Source organism: Planococcus citri, chromosome 4 (assembly GCF_950023065.1).
Source record: "Planococcus citri chromosome 4, ihPlaCitr1.1, whole genome shotgun sequence".
NCBI lineage: Eukaryota > Metazoa > Arthropoda > Insecta > Hemiptera > Pseudococcidae > Planococcus > Planococcus citri.
Window position 1 is genome coordinate 40,525,943 of NC_088680.1, and position 14,550 is coordinate 40,540,492.

At 33.9% G+C, this 14,550-nt stretch overlaps 3 protein-coding genes across 3 annotated transcripts; 1 reads left to right on the forward strand and 2 right to left on the reverse strand.

Annotated features, from left to right (window-relative positions):
* Window positions 1-255: 255 nt before the first annotated feature.
* LOC135845868 (uncharacterized) lies at window positions 256-3,218 on the reverse strand. The gene is made up of 5 exons (XM_065364718.1): window positions 2,880-3,218; window positions 2,553-2,797; window positions 2,221-2,479; window positions 2,004-2,141; window positions 256-1,749 (listed from the first exon to the last, which is right to left on the reverse strand). Exons 1-5 carry the CDS (start codon window positions 2,971-2,973, stop codon window positions 1,478-1,480), a joined length of 1,008 nt encoding a protein of 335 aa, XP_065220790.1. The 5' UTR covers window positions 2,974-3,218; the 3' UTR covers window positions 256-1,477.
* A 1,697-nt stretch (window positions 3,219-4,915) lies between these two features.
* LOC135845866 (leucine-rich PPR motif-containing protein, mitochondrial-like) lies at window positions 4,916-11,047 on the forward strand. Its single transcript, XM_065364715.1, has 22 exons — window positions 4,916-5,142; window positions 5,221-5,363; window positions 5,433-5,555; window positions 5,624-5,891; window positions 5,974-6,199; window positions 6,279-6,470; window positions 6,541-6,754; window positions 6,823-7,044; window positions 7,120-7,403; window positions 7,480-7,683; window positions 7,758-7,889; window positions 7,958-8,153; window positions 8,229-8,454; window positions 8,532-8,763; window positions 8,834-8,993; window positions 9,065-9,223; window positions 9,299-9,407; window positions 9,525-9,738; window positions 9,826-10,030; window positions 10,109-10,399; window positions 10,487-10,635; window positions 10,892-11,047. The coding sequence occupies exons 1-22, from the start codon at window positions 5,021-5,023 to the stop codon at window positions 10,961-10,963; spliced, it is 4,143 nt and encodes a 1,380-aa protein (XP_065220787.1). The 5' UTR covers window positions 4,916-5,020; the 3' UTR covers window positions 10,964-11,047.
* A 349-nt stretch (window positions 11,048-11,396) lies between these two features.
* Window positions 11,397-13,968, reverse strand: LOC135845867 (uncharacterized). Its single transcript, XM_065364716.1, has 8 exons — window positions 13,812-13,968; window positions 13,372-13,465; window positions 12,827-13,299; window positions 12,676-12,741; window positions 12,491-12,600; window positions 12,318-12,412; window positions 11,871-12,227; window positions 11,397-11,782 (listed from the first exon to the last, which is right to left on the reverse strand). Exons 2-8 carry the CDS (start codon window positions 13,455-13,457, stop codon window positions 11,665-11,667), a joined length of 1,305 nt encoding a protein of 434 aa, XP_065220788.1. The 5' UTR covers window positions 13,458-13,465; window positions 13,812-13,968; the 3' UTR covers window positions 11,397-11,664.
* Window positions 13,969-14,550: the final 582 nt, after the last annotated feature.

Below are 14,550 nucleotides of genomic sequence, written 5' to 3' on the forward strand. Positions count from 1 at the left end.
TTCCTTTCACGTTGAATCAACCTTCCCCGGGGCATTTTTTGGCACGTGGGTTACGTTTCTTGAGATTTACCTAGATATTTTTTACCGGTTTTATAATCCAAATAATTACGCGTAATATTTTTTAATATTTAGCAAAGCGTTTGGAAAATATCGCATAACAGTAGAACCTCGTTATAACGGATCTCCCTAACAAGCTTATAATTTATTCGAACAAATAAAATCAGTAGATACTTGTGTCAAAATGAGAGAAACATACTCGAGGAATAAAACTGTAATACAGGTATATTTAATATGTACATACAAAAAAAAACATTTCAAGTAAAATAACAATAAAACTTATAAGTAATATAAAAGGAAAAAAAATATGAAAAAAAATGAGAAAATTGTGTATCATTCATGATATCAGAACGTTTCGTTTTTGGTTCAAAACAGTGTCTGCTGGGAATGTAAGATGATACAGAATTCATCCGCAGCCACAGCCTTTGTACAGTGAGAAACAAAGGTGGAAGTGGGCAGTATGATCACAATACCATATGAACACATTTAAAGGCGGCGCAAGGCGTATAAAGGTAAAGGTAATACAATTACTTCGATAAAAACATACTTCGGTATTTTCAAAATACACTTTAAAATTCTGGGTTAAAACGAACAATAAAATAAAAATACTTGAAAAGGTCACCGTACTCCAAAATAATCTTGCTAAAACGAGAAAAAAAACGTTTCAAACGTGATAAACACCTACCGAAATACTTTTTTAAAAAATCTATAAAAAAAATAATTACAAAATACTGTTAAAAAATAATTCGTCGACTCATGTACAAAATAAAATAAAAATTATGTTACAATATAATGCTGTACGTAAAATATGTACATTTGAAAAAAAAATAATTTTTGAGATATTTAAAATTTGTAGTTTTTAGGAACATGGTAAAAATAAAAAAGCAATACGATTGCAAAGAACTGAGAATAACAAATTCAATTATTTCCACAGGAGGGGTTGCCGCAGAAGCTTCGGGCTTCTGGAATTACCGTCGAGTTATTATGTAAGCGTTGGAAGATTATTATGTAAAATACTGTCATTAATACGAAAGAGATTCGATTGTTTTACCATCGAGCTCATCCGCAGCATCGTAAATGGTCTTCGAAGAGAAGATTCCTACTGTGATGTGAAACTTGAAACGTTTCTGTGACGATTAAAACCAAAAAAACCGTAATACTGACGAAAACCATCTACTTAGATGATGACGAGATGACGCTCAGTGATTTTAATACTGTTCAACAGTAACTTTACTTACTAGAAACTTTGCAAAAGTGGAAGTATAATAAAATGGTAAGTTTGTTCGCTGAATTACGTACATAAGAATGGAATTATTAAAATATAATAGGTACTCAGTCCACATTCGATTTGTACCAAAATCGTTTAAAATGTGCGTTAAGAAATCAACTCATTAACGTATCACAAGTAAATAAAAAAAAATCAAGCGTTAGGAAATAGAGATTCGTACGATGGTGGTAAATCTTTATCCAACGAAGGTGATCCGTGCGGTGCAGTGGGTTGTACATCGTCCACCGTTGGCACAGGTCTCATTTGCGAATTATTAGGTGAATTTTGGGGCGAATCGTTCCAGCATACTGAACAGTGTCTGAATAACCATAGAAACATTACGAATACGATGAACATGGTAAAAACGCCTGCTACCGCTCCTACCATCACTTTGGTCGCAAGCCCGGCACTAGGTTTGATTGCAGCTGTAATCAAAAACCGTATTGTATGAATTATTCTGCGAATACGTGGGACGTCGTTATCAGGAATGTGCATCCGATAACAGAAACAATTGATTTTTTTCCGATCGTTAAAAAAAATTGCTACAGAATGTTGAGCAACGTGAACATTTCTGTCGCTGCTTGACTTTAGATGCGAAGAATTTTACGAACATTATCATCTTAGACAGGAAATTCAAGATGCAATTCTCTTATCTACATCATTTTTACGAGATACTCACCGTCGTAAACTAGTTGGCATCCTCCTTCGTCAGCGCACGAAGTAAATGGACAATTCAATATTTTATCATTAAAATACGTATACCAAATGCACGCGTCGCTGCTGCATTTCTTATAATTTCCCATATTAAATCGACAAACTGCAAAAAATGAAATTACCCGTATGAAAATGCTCTAAGTAACGTACACGATTAATAATCGTCATCACGAATTACAAACCTTGATAAGAAGTAAATGCGATTTTCAAATCTAAATCCATTCCTGGCGGAATTGTTTGATTTTTGACGAATATCTTCACATCAATTTTTCCTTTCGGATCGATGAAAGCATTCGGTAACACATTAGATAAGCTCAATGGAGCAGCATCGGTGAATTCTACCTCCATGGCATTAACATCACCGCAATGTTTCACACCCCAAGGATCTGGGTCTATATTTATATCCACTACGCCGAGCTGCAACGCTGACGAATGGCGAAACTGAAACAGTAGGTAAATCAAAAATGTAGATTGCAATAAACAATCAAAAAACACACGGAATTGAAAAACATACCTGAACGTAATCTATACATTCACCGGTGGTAGTATTTTTACGTAACTTCAGCTTCTGTATAACGGCGAAAACACCCATTTCTGCGGTCGATTCAACGGTAAACTTACAATTGTACGGGTATTTTCCACTCAACTGCTTAAAATAAGAAATTTCTTCGACAAGAAGACCCGAATTCTCATCTCGACCTATATGTAAACGTTTAGGTGTGAACCCCAACGAACACAAATTGTCGCTTTCTACAAAATCTGCAACAATGAAATAGGTGATAGGTAAGTTTAGAATAAGGCGTACTTTACACATATAAATGATTTGTTCTGATGTACTTACATTGTTTGTAGTTGGCTGATGATACCAATACTATATTCGCCAAAATTACTTGTAACGAATACAAATATCCAGTCAAAGTCATGAACGTACCCATTTGAAATATTGCTGTTTCACATAGGAGTATGATATTACGGATAACATAGAGGAGCACCGAAGCGTTGTGTCTCTTCACTTATCAACAAGATTTACCGAAAAAAATACTGCTTATACGACACATATAATTATTAAAACTAGTTAAACATAAACAATTTTACCATAAATAATAATCTTAATTTCGTTTTTAATCCCATGAATCATTTATCTCCCTTGTTATCTTGTTGTCTTTGTTAAATTATCAGTTTTGGGATTCCACTTTCCAGAATTTAAATCGTTCGCAGTGATTCGAAACAGAGAGTCGAAGAGTTTATTTACTCTTCCTTTTCCATTCCATTATTATTTAATTTTTTTTTTCAATTTTATTTTTTACGAACGAAAATTTTGTTAAATAATTAATAATATTTCAAATTTCAACCGTCAACTCTCAACTCACAACTGATAGAGAGAGATGATGAGAAATTTTCAATGGAAACTTTCTTGAAGTTGAAATTTTTCTGGAAATTTTCCCGAAACTTTCAAATTTTTAAATTTCCATTTTCAATTTCATGGAAAATTGGAAATTTTGTAAACAGTAAACAAACACCTAGATTATAGGGGTGTTTGAGTGGTGTTTGAGCGCTCTCCAGCAAGTTACAAAAACCTGCAGCAATTTTACAGAAAACGTTTAAAAAAATTTAGTTTTTTGTAAAATTGCATTGCCATTGCCATTACAGTACAGCAGTCTATTGTCTATTCTATTCTATAGTATAGTCCATTTTGAGTCCATCACGACTTCACGAGTGCTCAAAAACCCTGATTTTTTCATTTTCTGTAAATTCTGCAGCGTTCTGAGCGCTCGAACACCCATGACATTTAAAATATAAATATGTTTTTCTTGGTTAAAATTTAAAAAAAAAATTTTGAACAAAATTTTCACAATATCCGTATATACACGACTTGGTATTATTTTTTCAAGCGTGTAGTGTAACAACAACAAACCTGCGGATTAACCATTTTGATTTTTGAGACCATTTCTTGAAATTAAAAAAAATACTGCCCATTTGGCATTTCTTTAAAAATAAATATAATTAATTATGTATTATGTCATTTATGTCTCCTTCAAGGACTCTTCAAATCCAGACAGAGTACAGAATGTGAAAAATGAAAAGTTCATTACTTTTTTCCGCATACCTATACCTATGTATAAGGTTATATAGGTATTTGATATTGATTTACGCAATATAATACAATGCATTCAATGATTCAAGAATCAAATTTTTTTTAATTAAAAAAATGAATCAATGAGAGAAAATGACAATATTTGTCTCACTCAATTGTCTGAAATTTCATGGACCATAAACCATAATCTATAATTATAACCAAATTTATTCAACGGTTGTAGGCTGTAGCCGTTATAGGCTAATGATTAGGGAAATAAAAATTTCAAATTTGGAATTTGGATTCCTGTTCCAATTTTTTTGATTTTGGTAAAGGCTATTGGATAAAAAATTAAAAATTATTTCCCCGAAAATTTTCTGGCATTCTGGCTGATTCTATTTTACAGTAAAAAATTCCGGTTCGCATCCCTGCATTTTTTTTTCATCGTATACATATTTAGAATTTTTCTTTCTGAAAGTACTGAAAGTAGTGAAAGTTTCCAAAAAATATATTTCCTGAAATTTATCATCTCTACGTCAACAACTCTAAACTTTGAATTTTGAAAATAAGCAAAGGCAACAAAAAAACAAATAACAACCCTACACTACAGTGCTTGGCATCAATTTTTAATAATTTCAAATTCAATAATTTTAATATTTTTTTATTTATTCGAAAAAAATTTAAAAACTGACTTATGACGTCACATTCCTCAATGAATGAATCAACAGGAATCAACGTTCAAATTTCTGACCAATGAGCGAACAGTATTTTTTACGACCTAGAACAACATTAATTTTGCTTTCTAAGGGCGCACGTGCATTATGCAACATCTTAACTTTGACCATAACTTTACCCCATTTTCAATTTTTTTTAATATTAGAGTTTAAATTATCAGAAAAGTATAGAAAATGTCTTATATATTACGTTCAACCCTCAAATACTCCGTCAATCGATTCAGAATCAATTGTTTGAAAGTGAGCAATAATGCAGCTATCAGCGGAACTTCACCATGCATTAATCAATTGCTGAAGTAAGTTGCCGGCTGTTAGCCTTAATTCAACTATTTGTATCATTTTTTATATCTGTTCACGAGTACATCTAATTTCAGCAATACGTTCCACACCGATGTTCCTCACTTATCAGATGCCAAAATCGAGAAACAAATTAAAAAGTTGGACTTGGATGCTCGTCGGAATGGGCGGATTTCGTTACGAGAAGTGGAAAATCTTATCGGTGAAATTAAGTTGAATCGTAAGTGGTCAATTTTGAGTGCTCGTATTACTCTTCCGCCATCGTCTAATTGTATCGGTATTTTGTCAGGATCTGCATCATCAGCTCAATCTGCTATGATAATTCGTTGCTGCGGTAATTTAATATCTGAGGAATCTCCTGAGAAGAGAACTGAGCTGGTGCAAGAAATATGGAACATTTTGGAGAAGTTAGGTTGGTATTTTTGTGAAATGATGAAACACATTAGATGGGTGTTTCTTTAATGTTAAATTTTTCTTCAGGAGTTCCATTGGATGTCAGTCATTATAATGCTTTGTTGAAAGTTTACCTTGAAAACGAATATCAGTGGACTCCTACCGAAATATTAGCTGACTTGGAGCGAAAAGGTTTTGAACCTAATAGAGTTACGTATCAACGTTTCGTTAGTAGATATTGTCAACTGGCTGATATCGAAGGAGCTACTCGTATCTTGCAGTTTATGCGAGATAAAGATATGACCATTAATGAAGTCGTATTCAACGCTTTGATATTAGGCCATTCAAGGGCCAAGTAAGACGATACTTATTTTATCTATATACTGCTTTTGAAATTTTTGTGAGTTATACATGTAACATTTAATCGGTAAAATTAGTGATATGGAAAGCGCCGAAGAAATACTGAACGTTATGAAAAAAGCCGGCCGAAATCCAACGCCTGAATCTTATGCATTATTAGCCTGCGGTTATGTTGCTCAAGGAAATATGGATAAGGTTAAATCTATTTTAGAAGACTGTGAAAAAAGAGATATTGCTTTGTCTGTGAAAGATTACATGGACATAGTTTACCATATGTCTTTGAAAGATCTCGATATCGATGAGGTAACTTGGGCTGAAAACCACTTTAAATATGTTGCTTTATATTTTTTTTTCCTTCAAAAATTCCAATTATTTTACGTAGATGTTATCAAAAATTCCACGCAACATACCGTATAATCAAGAATCCATGAACTGTATTTACAAATTGGTTGGCGCCGGTAAAATAGAACACGCTTATAAAATTATCAAAAGTATGGTCAGGTCAACTCGTTTGGATGGTACTATGTCTCCAACTGGTGGCTTTTTCGTCGCAGCTTTAGTGCGCAGTAACAGAGTAAGTAAAAAAATTGTTCATCTTCAACAATATCGTGTGTTAATTCGTATTACTATTATTTTTCTTGCAGCCTAGTGAAGAAATAATCAAATATTGCGATAAATTGGTCGAAGAAAATTTGAACGTGCTTGCTTTAAGTATAGCTATGGAAAACAGTTTGAGATATAAAAAAGAATCTTTAGCTTACGAACTGTTTAGAGCGGCTAAAGAACGAAATATGACTTTGAGGCCACATTACTTCTGGCCTCTTATCGTAGCTCGTGGAGAAGCAAATGATTTAGATGGTGCGAGTATTGAATTTAATTCATGCCAGGGGAAAATTCAATCTTTATAATTTTTTCTTCCTTTGCAGGTGTTTACAAAGTTCTTTCGTCTATGAATGTAGAATTCAACGTACCAATTAATATGGAAACGGTTCGTGAATATGTCATTCCGTTCGCATTTAAGAATAAAATCAACATTCCTTCTTTGATGGTCGATTTGAAATCGTGCGGTATTCCTACTTCAACCGCTGTTAGTGCCATTGTTACCAAATTAGTAGCATCTGGCCGTATCAGTGAAGCTGCCGAGATTGGTTGGTTATGAGATTCCATTTCTTTTTCTTCGAATCGAAAACTATGTGCTAATAACGGTTTTATTGTTTTTCTAGCATCATCTTACAGAGCGAGCTACAGCGTGTTTTTGATTCGAAAACCGTTGGTGAATAGTTACCTTAAAACTTTTGACGCTGATTCGTTTACCACTATTCTCAAGCAAATTGCTGCCGGTATTCAATGGCGTGCCGCCGCAGCACAAGAAAACGCCGATAAAGGCGATGAGGAAGAACCAGAAATACCCGAGTATCGCGAAATTGTTGGAAGAATTGTTCTGGACGTCGTTAAACAGTTGAAAACTGAAAGTGAATGTAAAATTAAAGTTGAAGAAATTTTAAGAGTAAGTTGCACTGCCATCTAGTTGTGTTGTGTTTTGTAATTGTGTTGTATAATCCCGTATATTCTTTCTTCGACAGTTTTTACAAGCGAAAGGTGTTGGACTCAGTAGTAGAATGGCTGAAGAAATACAGACTCAATTACAAAATGAATTAACTCAAGAAATATCTACCTTATTGGAAAAATTAACCGCAGAAGATTTAATTGCCGCTGAATCCGCAGCTTCCGCTGAATCCAAAATCACCAGTACCGACAGAAATACGAGAATTTCATCTAGAGATATAGTATGTTCGAATTTGAAAAAATGTAATGTGAATCGTGTAAACTGGAAGAATAAAGCTTGTTTCTTCTTTTACAGAGTGAAGATTCGGTGATCCGTATGTACGAAACTGCAAAAGCCAAAGGCGAAGTATCAAAATCTCTTCAAAAGCAACTATTCAACATATATGGCCGGAAATACGAATTAGAGAAGCTGTTGGAATTGAAAGAAGTCGGTATTTTGCGTCAGAATCGCGAATATTCCAATTCGATTGTCAAATAATCTTTTTAAATTTACAGGAAATGGAAAAGGATAGTTTCGTTTTAACGAACGGCATGTACGCCCATATCATCGACTCGTACGTTGAACATGAAAAGCTCGACGACGCTTGGCAAGTATTCCAGTCGCGTTGTGAAAAGGAACCAGATTTCGTGTTAAATCCGTTAAAAATGCTCAGATTAGCACTTCTAGCAGTGAAAAATGAACAATATGATAGTAAGTTGAAGTTTATCTGAACCTTCCATCGTTATTTTTAAAATTGTAACATGTTTTCTGGTGTTTTTTTTTCAGAGGCTTACGAAATATTGAGTAAACATGCTTTGGTAGGCGAATATGCCCAGACTCCTGAAAACACGCCTTTTGTCACCGGTGCTCTGAGTTGGCGTATACTGAATCATTTGGCTGAAAAAGGCGATGTGGAGAAAGTGAAACAGTATTTCGATTTGATTGTTAACAACGGATACTGCACAGTCAGCAATATTCTGCTCGGACCATTGATCAAAGTACATCTTGTAAAGTAAGAATCATTTTTCGAAAGTATTTCATTCGATAAAAATGTGCCTAATTTCTAATGACATTGAATGTATTCTGTAGTAATGACATGGAAGGCGCTTTAAAAGAATTCGAAAATTGTTGCATCAATCATCGTGCTACTCCGTTCAAAGGAGAACTGGCCAAACGGTGTATTGAAACTGAAAATGCCAGCAGCTTACAGCGTATAACTGATCTCAGTACGGAGATTCACGGCGAAATTAATTCTCTTTACGATTTAATGCTTTCGTTCTTGGAATGTGGCAGATTGAGACAAGCTAAGAAGATCCTAGAAGTGAGCACTTGTTTTCTATTACAATGATCACTTTTAAACATGGTTATAAAAACAAACCACCAAATTTCAGACACCTGGTCTTCGTGTGCGACAAGATCGGTTACAGAATGCTTGTCAAAAGTATCAGAACAGCGGATCTATCGAACACCTGGAAAATTTACTCGCTGTCACGAAAAGTGTCGGATCGATTGATCGTTCCGACTTGTACTATAATCTTTTACTCGCTTACGGTAATACTCATTCGACTGATGGGCAAAGTCTCCGTGTGTATTTCCAGTTGCCTAATTTTTCGTTCTTGCAGATAAAGCTGGTGAACCTCAAAGAGCAATGTCGCTTTGGTTGCAATCACAAGAAGAAGATGAGGCGCCGACCGATACGTTTTTGGCATTATTGGCTGAAATATTAAAAAAACACAACATGCCAGTTCCATTCAGTGTACCAACCGTAGATAAATCTGCTCGTAAGCTTGTCCCTGAGTATTAATTGTCACGGTGTAATCAGTCGTTTTATTTGTATCGTCACGTGTGATTTTCAGCACGTGTACAACAAGCTGAACGTAGAGTCGAAATGAGTCAAGTTTCCAGGGCTTTAAGAAAATTACTGAATGACGATAAAGTTGACGAAGCAGTGAAATTCAAAAATAGGTGATCTAAATGTTCATTTTATGTTCTTTTGTTTGTTTTCAAATCTCAATCGTTCCTTTCGTTCATCTATTAAGGCAACTTGAAAAAACGAGCGATAATTTTCCCATTTTATTTCAGCAAAAAACCACAAGAACTGAACAATACTGATCTGTCTCTTTTATTGGAAGCGTTTATTAAACACGGAAGATACGATGAAGCTAAAGAGTTATACGGAGAATTAAAATCGCGAGGTGTTTTACCGATTCTCAGAATATTAAAATTCCTATCAATCAACGCTATGATTAAAGGCGATGTTGAATTATTGGAAGATATTAAATCCAGGCTTACCGGAGTAAGTATATCTGCATTATTAATATGTAATTTAACTGCAAACCTTTCGAATTGAAATACCACGTTTACTAAATTTACCCATTTCTAGGATAAAGTTCAAGCGCTTCTCAAAATTGATAACCGATTAGGCAGAGCTTACATGGAAGCAGGACGTGCTGAAGAGTATCTGAATAAGTTGGAGAAAGAATTAGATGCTATTAATTCTCCTGTAGAAATGGAAGAATTCCAGAAGCAATACCCCAAAGGAATGTTGTTCTCGTTACTGACGAAATCGCCGACATTTTTACCTCAAGGTACCTACTCTACCCTTTTGACGTTGTATTAGTATTTTAAGGGTGCGAATATTTTGTAACATTTTCCGGTGGTTTTAGTGGAAAGAATTGCGAATAAATGCATGGAGAAAAATAGTCAAAACACAACACCGATCGGTGTTCTATGGATGTATCATTTAATCAGTAAGAATTACGATGAAGCTGAAAAACTGTGGTCTAATTATTTACAAAAATCTCCGCAACCCATTGCCTTCAAAGGGTTATGTAATCGTGCCGTAGACGAAGGAAATTTAGAAACTCTACAAGTACTGAAAAGTTTTATCGAACGCAAAGTTGATGCTAGCCCTAAATCAGTGGGAATTATTTACGGTTCCTTGATTAAAGTGTTGGGTAAGTATCTCGAGATATTGTCCGCAGTAATATTTCAATTTTGAGAGAAATTGACGATCAATTATTATAATTTTGAATTTTTTTCAGTTTCTCATGATAAGGTATCCGATGCTGTGCAAGTCTTGGAAGAAGGTGCTTCAAAAATTCAAATAGAAAATATCATGAGAAATGCCTTAGAAACTTTAAAAGCAGCTTGTATATCCAGAAATATTCCGTTCAACTACACAATACCTGAAGTAAGTATTATAAGTCATGAATTCATGGGAAAGTGCGGATATTTAAATCCTGTTTAAAACGCAAAACAAAACTGAAAGTTTTCTATTTTTATAACTTTTTAAATAAAATTATTGAAATGCAAAAAAAAACTGACTGGAAAATTTGAAAAAGACATGATTTTTATTTTTTTTAAATGTTTAAAACTCAATTTTCTTTTTTGTTTTTGGATCTAATTATTAATAAAAATGATCAATTAATTCAAAATCATCGCTCTAGTTTCAGCAAACGTCAAGATATGAGCGCAGACCTAAAAATGTAAATAATCCTGCTGACAGTGATTCAGATTAGTTCATCAAATAGTTCATTCAAGTTTGTAATATAGTTAGATAGATGTTTGTATCAAGTTGTTGAAATAAAGTTGTATTTTTTTAACGTTTTATGTTCTTTTATAAGCTGCATCGAAAATTTTTTGATGTACAAATTGGTTATATTTAATCGCTTAGTTGAACAGGAAAATAATTTCATCGTCGCATCGCATTTTCGAAAAAAATATTCAATAATTTTTATTTATTCTTTGAAATTTGTTATTTGATATTGATTTTTATGGTGCCAAAAGTGAATGCCTTGGGGGTCCTGGAGTTGAAATTAGTAATCCAAAATTGTCTCAACTTCGGTCACAGTATTGTAACCATCGTTTTTTTTTTTTTTTAAGAAAGAAAACCATCATTGTCTTTTATTCTACCTCATTAGTCTCGAATATTTAAAAAAAAAACACCAAAAGTTACGTATTTCAATATTTTAAAAAAATTACAAGGTACAAAAATGTTCATACATTATGTATCTTCAACGTCGGTACATTACTATTACAATACATATAATTCGTTTTCAAACCAGATGCACGTTAAAACATACTATCACAAGTGAAAATCACAAGTTTCTACATTAAAAGTTATCACTTATCAGTCAATTGCAATTTATGATGAATACTAAAATCATTAAATATAAAAGAAAATACCAGAAAAGCAAAATGTAACTCGTGTTACAGCCACCTACGATACGAGTAGATCAACATACATTTGTAATGATTCTTCAATGCATTCCAGTAAAAAACTATAAATCGGCGAGTAATTGTCAAGTCTACGAGCGGCGTGTAGCGATCCACAATAGCTATGAAAAGAAAAAAAAATCATTAGGTACCTACAAATTTAAATTGCGATAAGTATAAACTAGATAACTTTTTGAAATGTATATTTACTCTGATGTACGATCATGCGGAATTATAACGAACGGGAAATTTATTTTTCTGAGAGTAGCGTCTAACAACACGCGGCTGCACCTTCCATTCCCATCCTGGAAGGGGTGCGTCAAGACAAACCGTACTTTAGCTTTCATAGCAGTAAATACTACTGTTTCTTCGTCTTCTCTCGACACAGATCTTAACATACGAATCACTTCTTCCAATTCTTCTTCGATTCTTGAAGGCTCCGTCGCTGTACACCTAGCAATCGTTGAGCTAATGAAAACGTCTTGGCTTCGAAATACGCCGACTTCCTCACAGTCTGGTTCCAGCATTCTATGGATCTCTCTCAAATAGAAAAGTGATGCGTGGTCACTAATAAAATGATGAAAAAAAACAAGGTAAATATTACCTGTATACTCGTACTAAAAATGAAAAATTGAAAGTAAATTAAAATATACGTACAAATTATCAACCGCATATTGCGAAGCTGTCAATATACTTCCGAGTGAAGCATCATCTACCGGCTCGTTCTCAATAAGTAGAGAATGGCGCGCGTACTGTAATAAGAAAAAAGAAAATTAACGATAAAATTCGATAGAACATTTAGAGAATGAAATTATCATACGAGTACATACATCAACACTATTGATCAGTTTAGCTCTTTGTAGCTGGCTTTCATCTGCATTTTTCTCCATATCTTTGACGCGGTGGAAAAAAGACACTATGTGCGTTAACTTTGGCTCAACTGCAACATTATATGATAACAGGTTAAATGTAAACCAATCAAATCAATAAATCAAGCGGTAGTATATATACTTACGGCAGCTGCAAAGTTGACTGAACGAGCTTTCACAGTGGTGGTACATGCCTTTCTTTACCCAAATGACTATCAAAATTTGAAGAAAAAAATTGACTTATTAAAAAAATTCTGATAAATTAGCTGTATATTAATACGAGCTCAGTTTGCATACCATCTTCAGGCTCTGAAACTGTAGGCGAACTATGCGGTTGTTCTGATCCTTGTAGAGGAACACTAGTTTGACCAGGTGCGATGGGTGAACTCTGTGACGTTTCTTCAGGTATCGATGCACATTCTACATCGTCAGAGGGTAATTGAATATTGGCTATTGCAGTGGGAGATTGTACGTCGTTAGAAGGTAATTGAATATCAGCTACTGTGACGCTAGTAGGCGAATCAGCAGGCAAACGAATTTCAGCTATTGCGTCGGATAATTGTACATTGTCGGAGGGCAACTCGATATCAGCTATTGCAGCGGATGTTTGTAAATCATCCGAGGGCAACTGGATATTAGCGATGTCTTCGTCGTTAACTGGGAAGGACGCTTGTTCGTTGGAAGTTTTATTTTCATACACATTATTCGTCTCAACAGGTTCAGCTTCGGCGGCGCTGGCTTCGACACTACTTTCATCGTCCACGACATCTCTGCAAATACGATTTCATAATTATGATGCTGAAATATACACGAACCACTTCGAATAGAAAATTTTTACATACGAGGAAGGTTCGGGTGATCGTTGAGGGCAAGTTTTCAATTTTTGAAATTCTCCATTCTTCGATTTACTACCGCTGTTCTTTTTCATATTCAGTTCTGAAAAATAAACATTGGTCAAAATTTGGCGAAAGTAACTTCAGAAATGAAAATATACTCAATAAATAACGATCCACAATCGAAAAATATCAGAACCCGTCAAATATGATGAAATAAAACTATGTATGTAGCAGAATTTCTATTAGTTTACAGCATCTTTCTACTTCCACTCAAATGGGACAAATGTACCTAGATTGATAAGATGCAAGCATACGAATACTTAGCAATAAGAGAAAACATGACATTGCTTCAATATTTCTTATTTTGTATCATTCATTCCGCTTATTTATGGCGCGAGTTCTATACTTACTTGACTAAAAAATAAATAACTTGTGTTTGTACTTACCTTATACAGTAAATCGAGCCAGATCCGAGTACGTCCTTTAAATAGTGAATTTGTGGATATATATGTACTTTATATTTTATGCAGATCACTGAAAAAATTAAAACGTAAGAAAAAGTTAAATTGAAATTCAACAATTACCGCCATTTCGTGATAAGAATACCACACGGCACAAGCGTATCACACGCGTTATTTCTTCCGTTACCGTTGCAATTATTTTTCTTTTTGCATGCGGGATGCGTAACAGCCGTTCATTTCGTTCATGCCGTTCTTTTGAAAATTTTTATTTTATTTTAATATTTTTAATGATTTTTGAATAATTGATTTTGATTTTCAATATTTTCATCAAACTTTTTTACAATTTTTTATTTTTTTCAATGTTCAAAATCCATCAAACATTTCAACTTGACATCATTCATTTATCTGCGATCTTTTACGTGACAATTATTTATCTATATCAAAATGCAATAAAATTTCGTCTATCGATACAATTTTGAATTTTTAAGTTTCACCGTTTCACTTATACTAGTTATACTGTATAGTGTATACTCTATACTATACTGTATACTTACTATACAATCATATAATATTATGTATCAACCTGTTTTATAAAGCACAAAAACATAAAATTCATTTAATGAGATTGCTCAGAATTCTCAGTAGGTGTAACCGTGTAGGTACACGCGGTACACGGGTGTTTCACTTTCAACTTTCATTCAAGTTAACTGTAAACTGTAAAGTC

Coding starts and splice junctions, on each gene's coding strand:
- LOC135845868 (XM_065364718.1), bottom strand. CDS start 2,973: ATGGGTACGTTCATGACTTTGACTGGATATTTGTATTCGTTACAAGTA. Junction 2,480..2,552: donor AATGTATAGATTACGTTCAG/GTATGTTTTTCA, acceptor CTACTGTTTCAG/TTTCGCCATTCGTCAGCGTT. Junction 2,142..2,220: donor CGCATTTACTTCTTATCAAG/GTTTGTAATTCG, acceptor CATTTTTTGCAG/TTTGTCGATTTAATATGGGA.
- LOC135845866 (XM_065364715.1), top strand. CDS start 5,021: ATGTCTTATATATTACGTTCAACCCTCAAATACTCCGTCAATCGATTC. Junction 6,755..6,822: donor AGAAGCAAATGATTTAGATG/GTGCGAGTATTG, acceptor CTTCCTTTGCAG/GTGTTTACAAAGTTCTTTCG. Junction 8,994..9,064: donor TAATCTTTTACTCGCTTACG/GTAATACTCATT, acceptor TCGTTCTTGCAG/ATAAAGCTGGTGAACCTCAA.
- LOC135845867 (XM_065364716.1), bottom strand. CDS start 13,457: ATGAAAAAGAACAGCGGTAGTAAATCGAAGAATGGAGAATTTCAAAAA. Junction 12,601..12,675: donor CAGTCAACTTTGCAGCTGCC/GTAAGTATATAT, acceptor ATAATGTTGCAG/TTGAGCCAAAGTTAACGCAC. Junction 12,228..12,317: donor CAATATGCGGTTGATAATTT/GTACGTATATTT, acceptor TCATTTTATTAG/TGACCACGCATCACTTTTCT.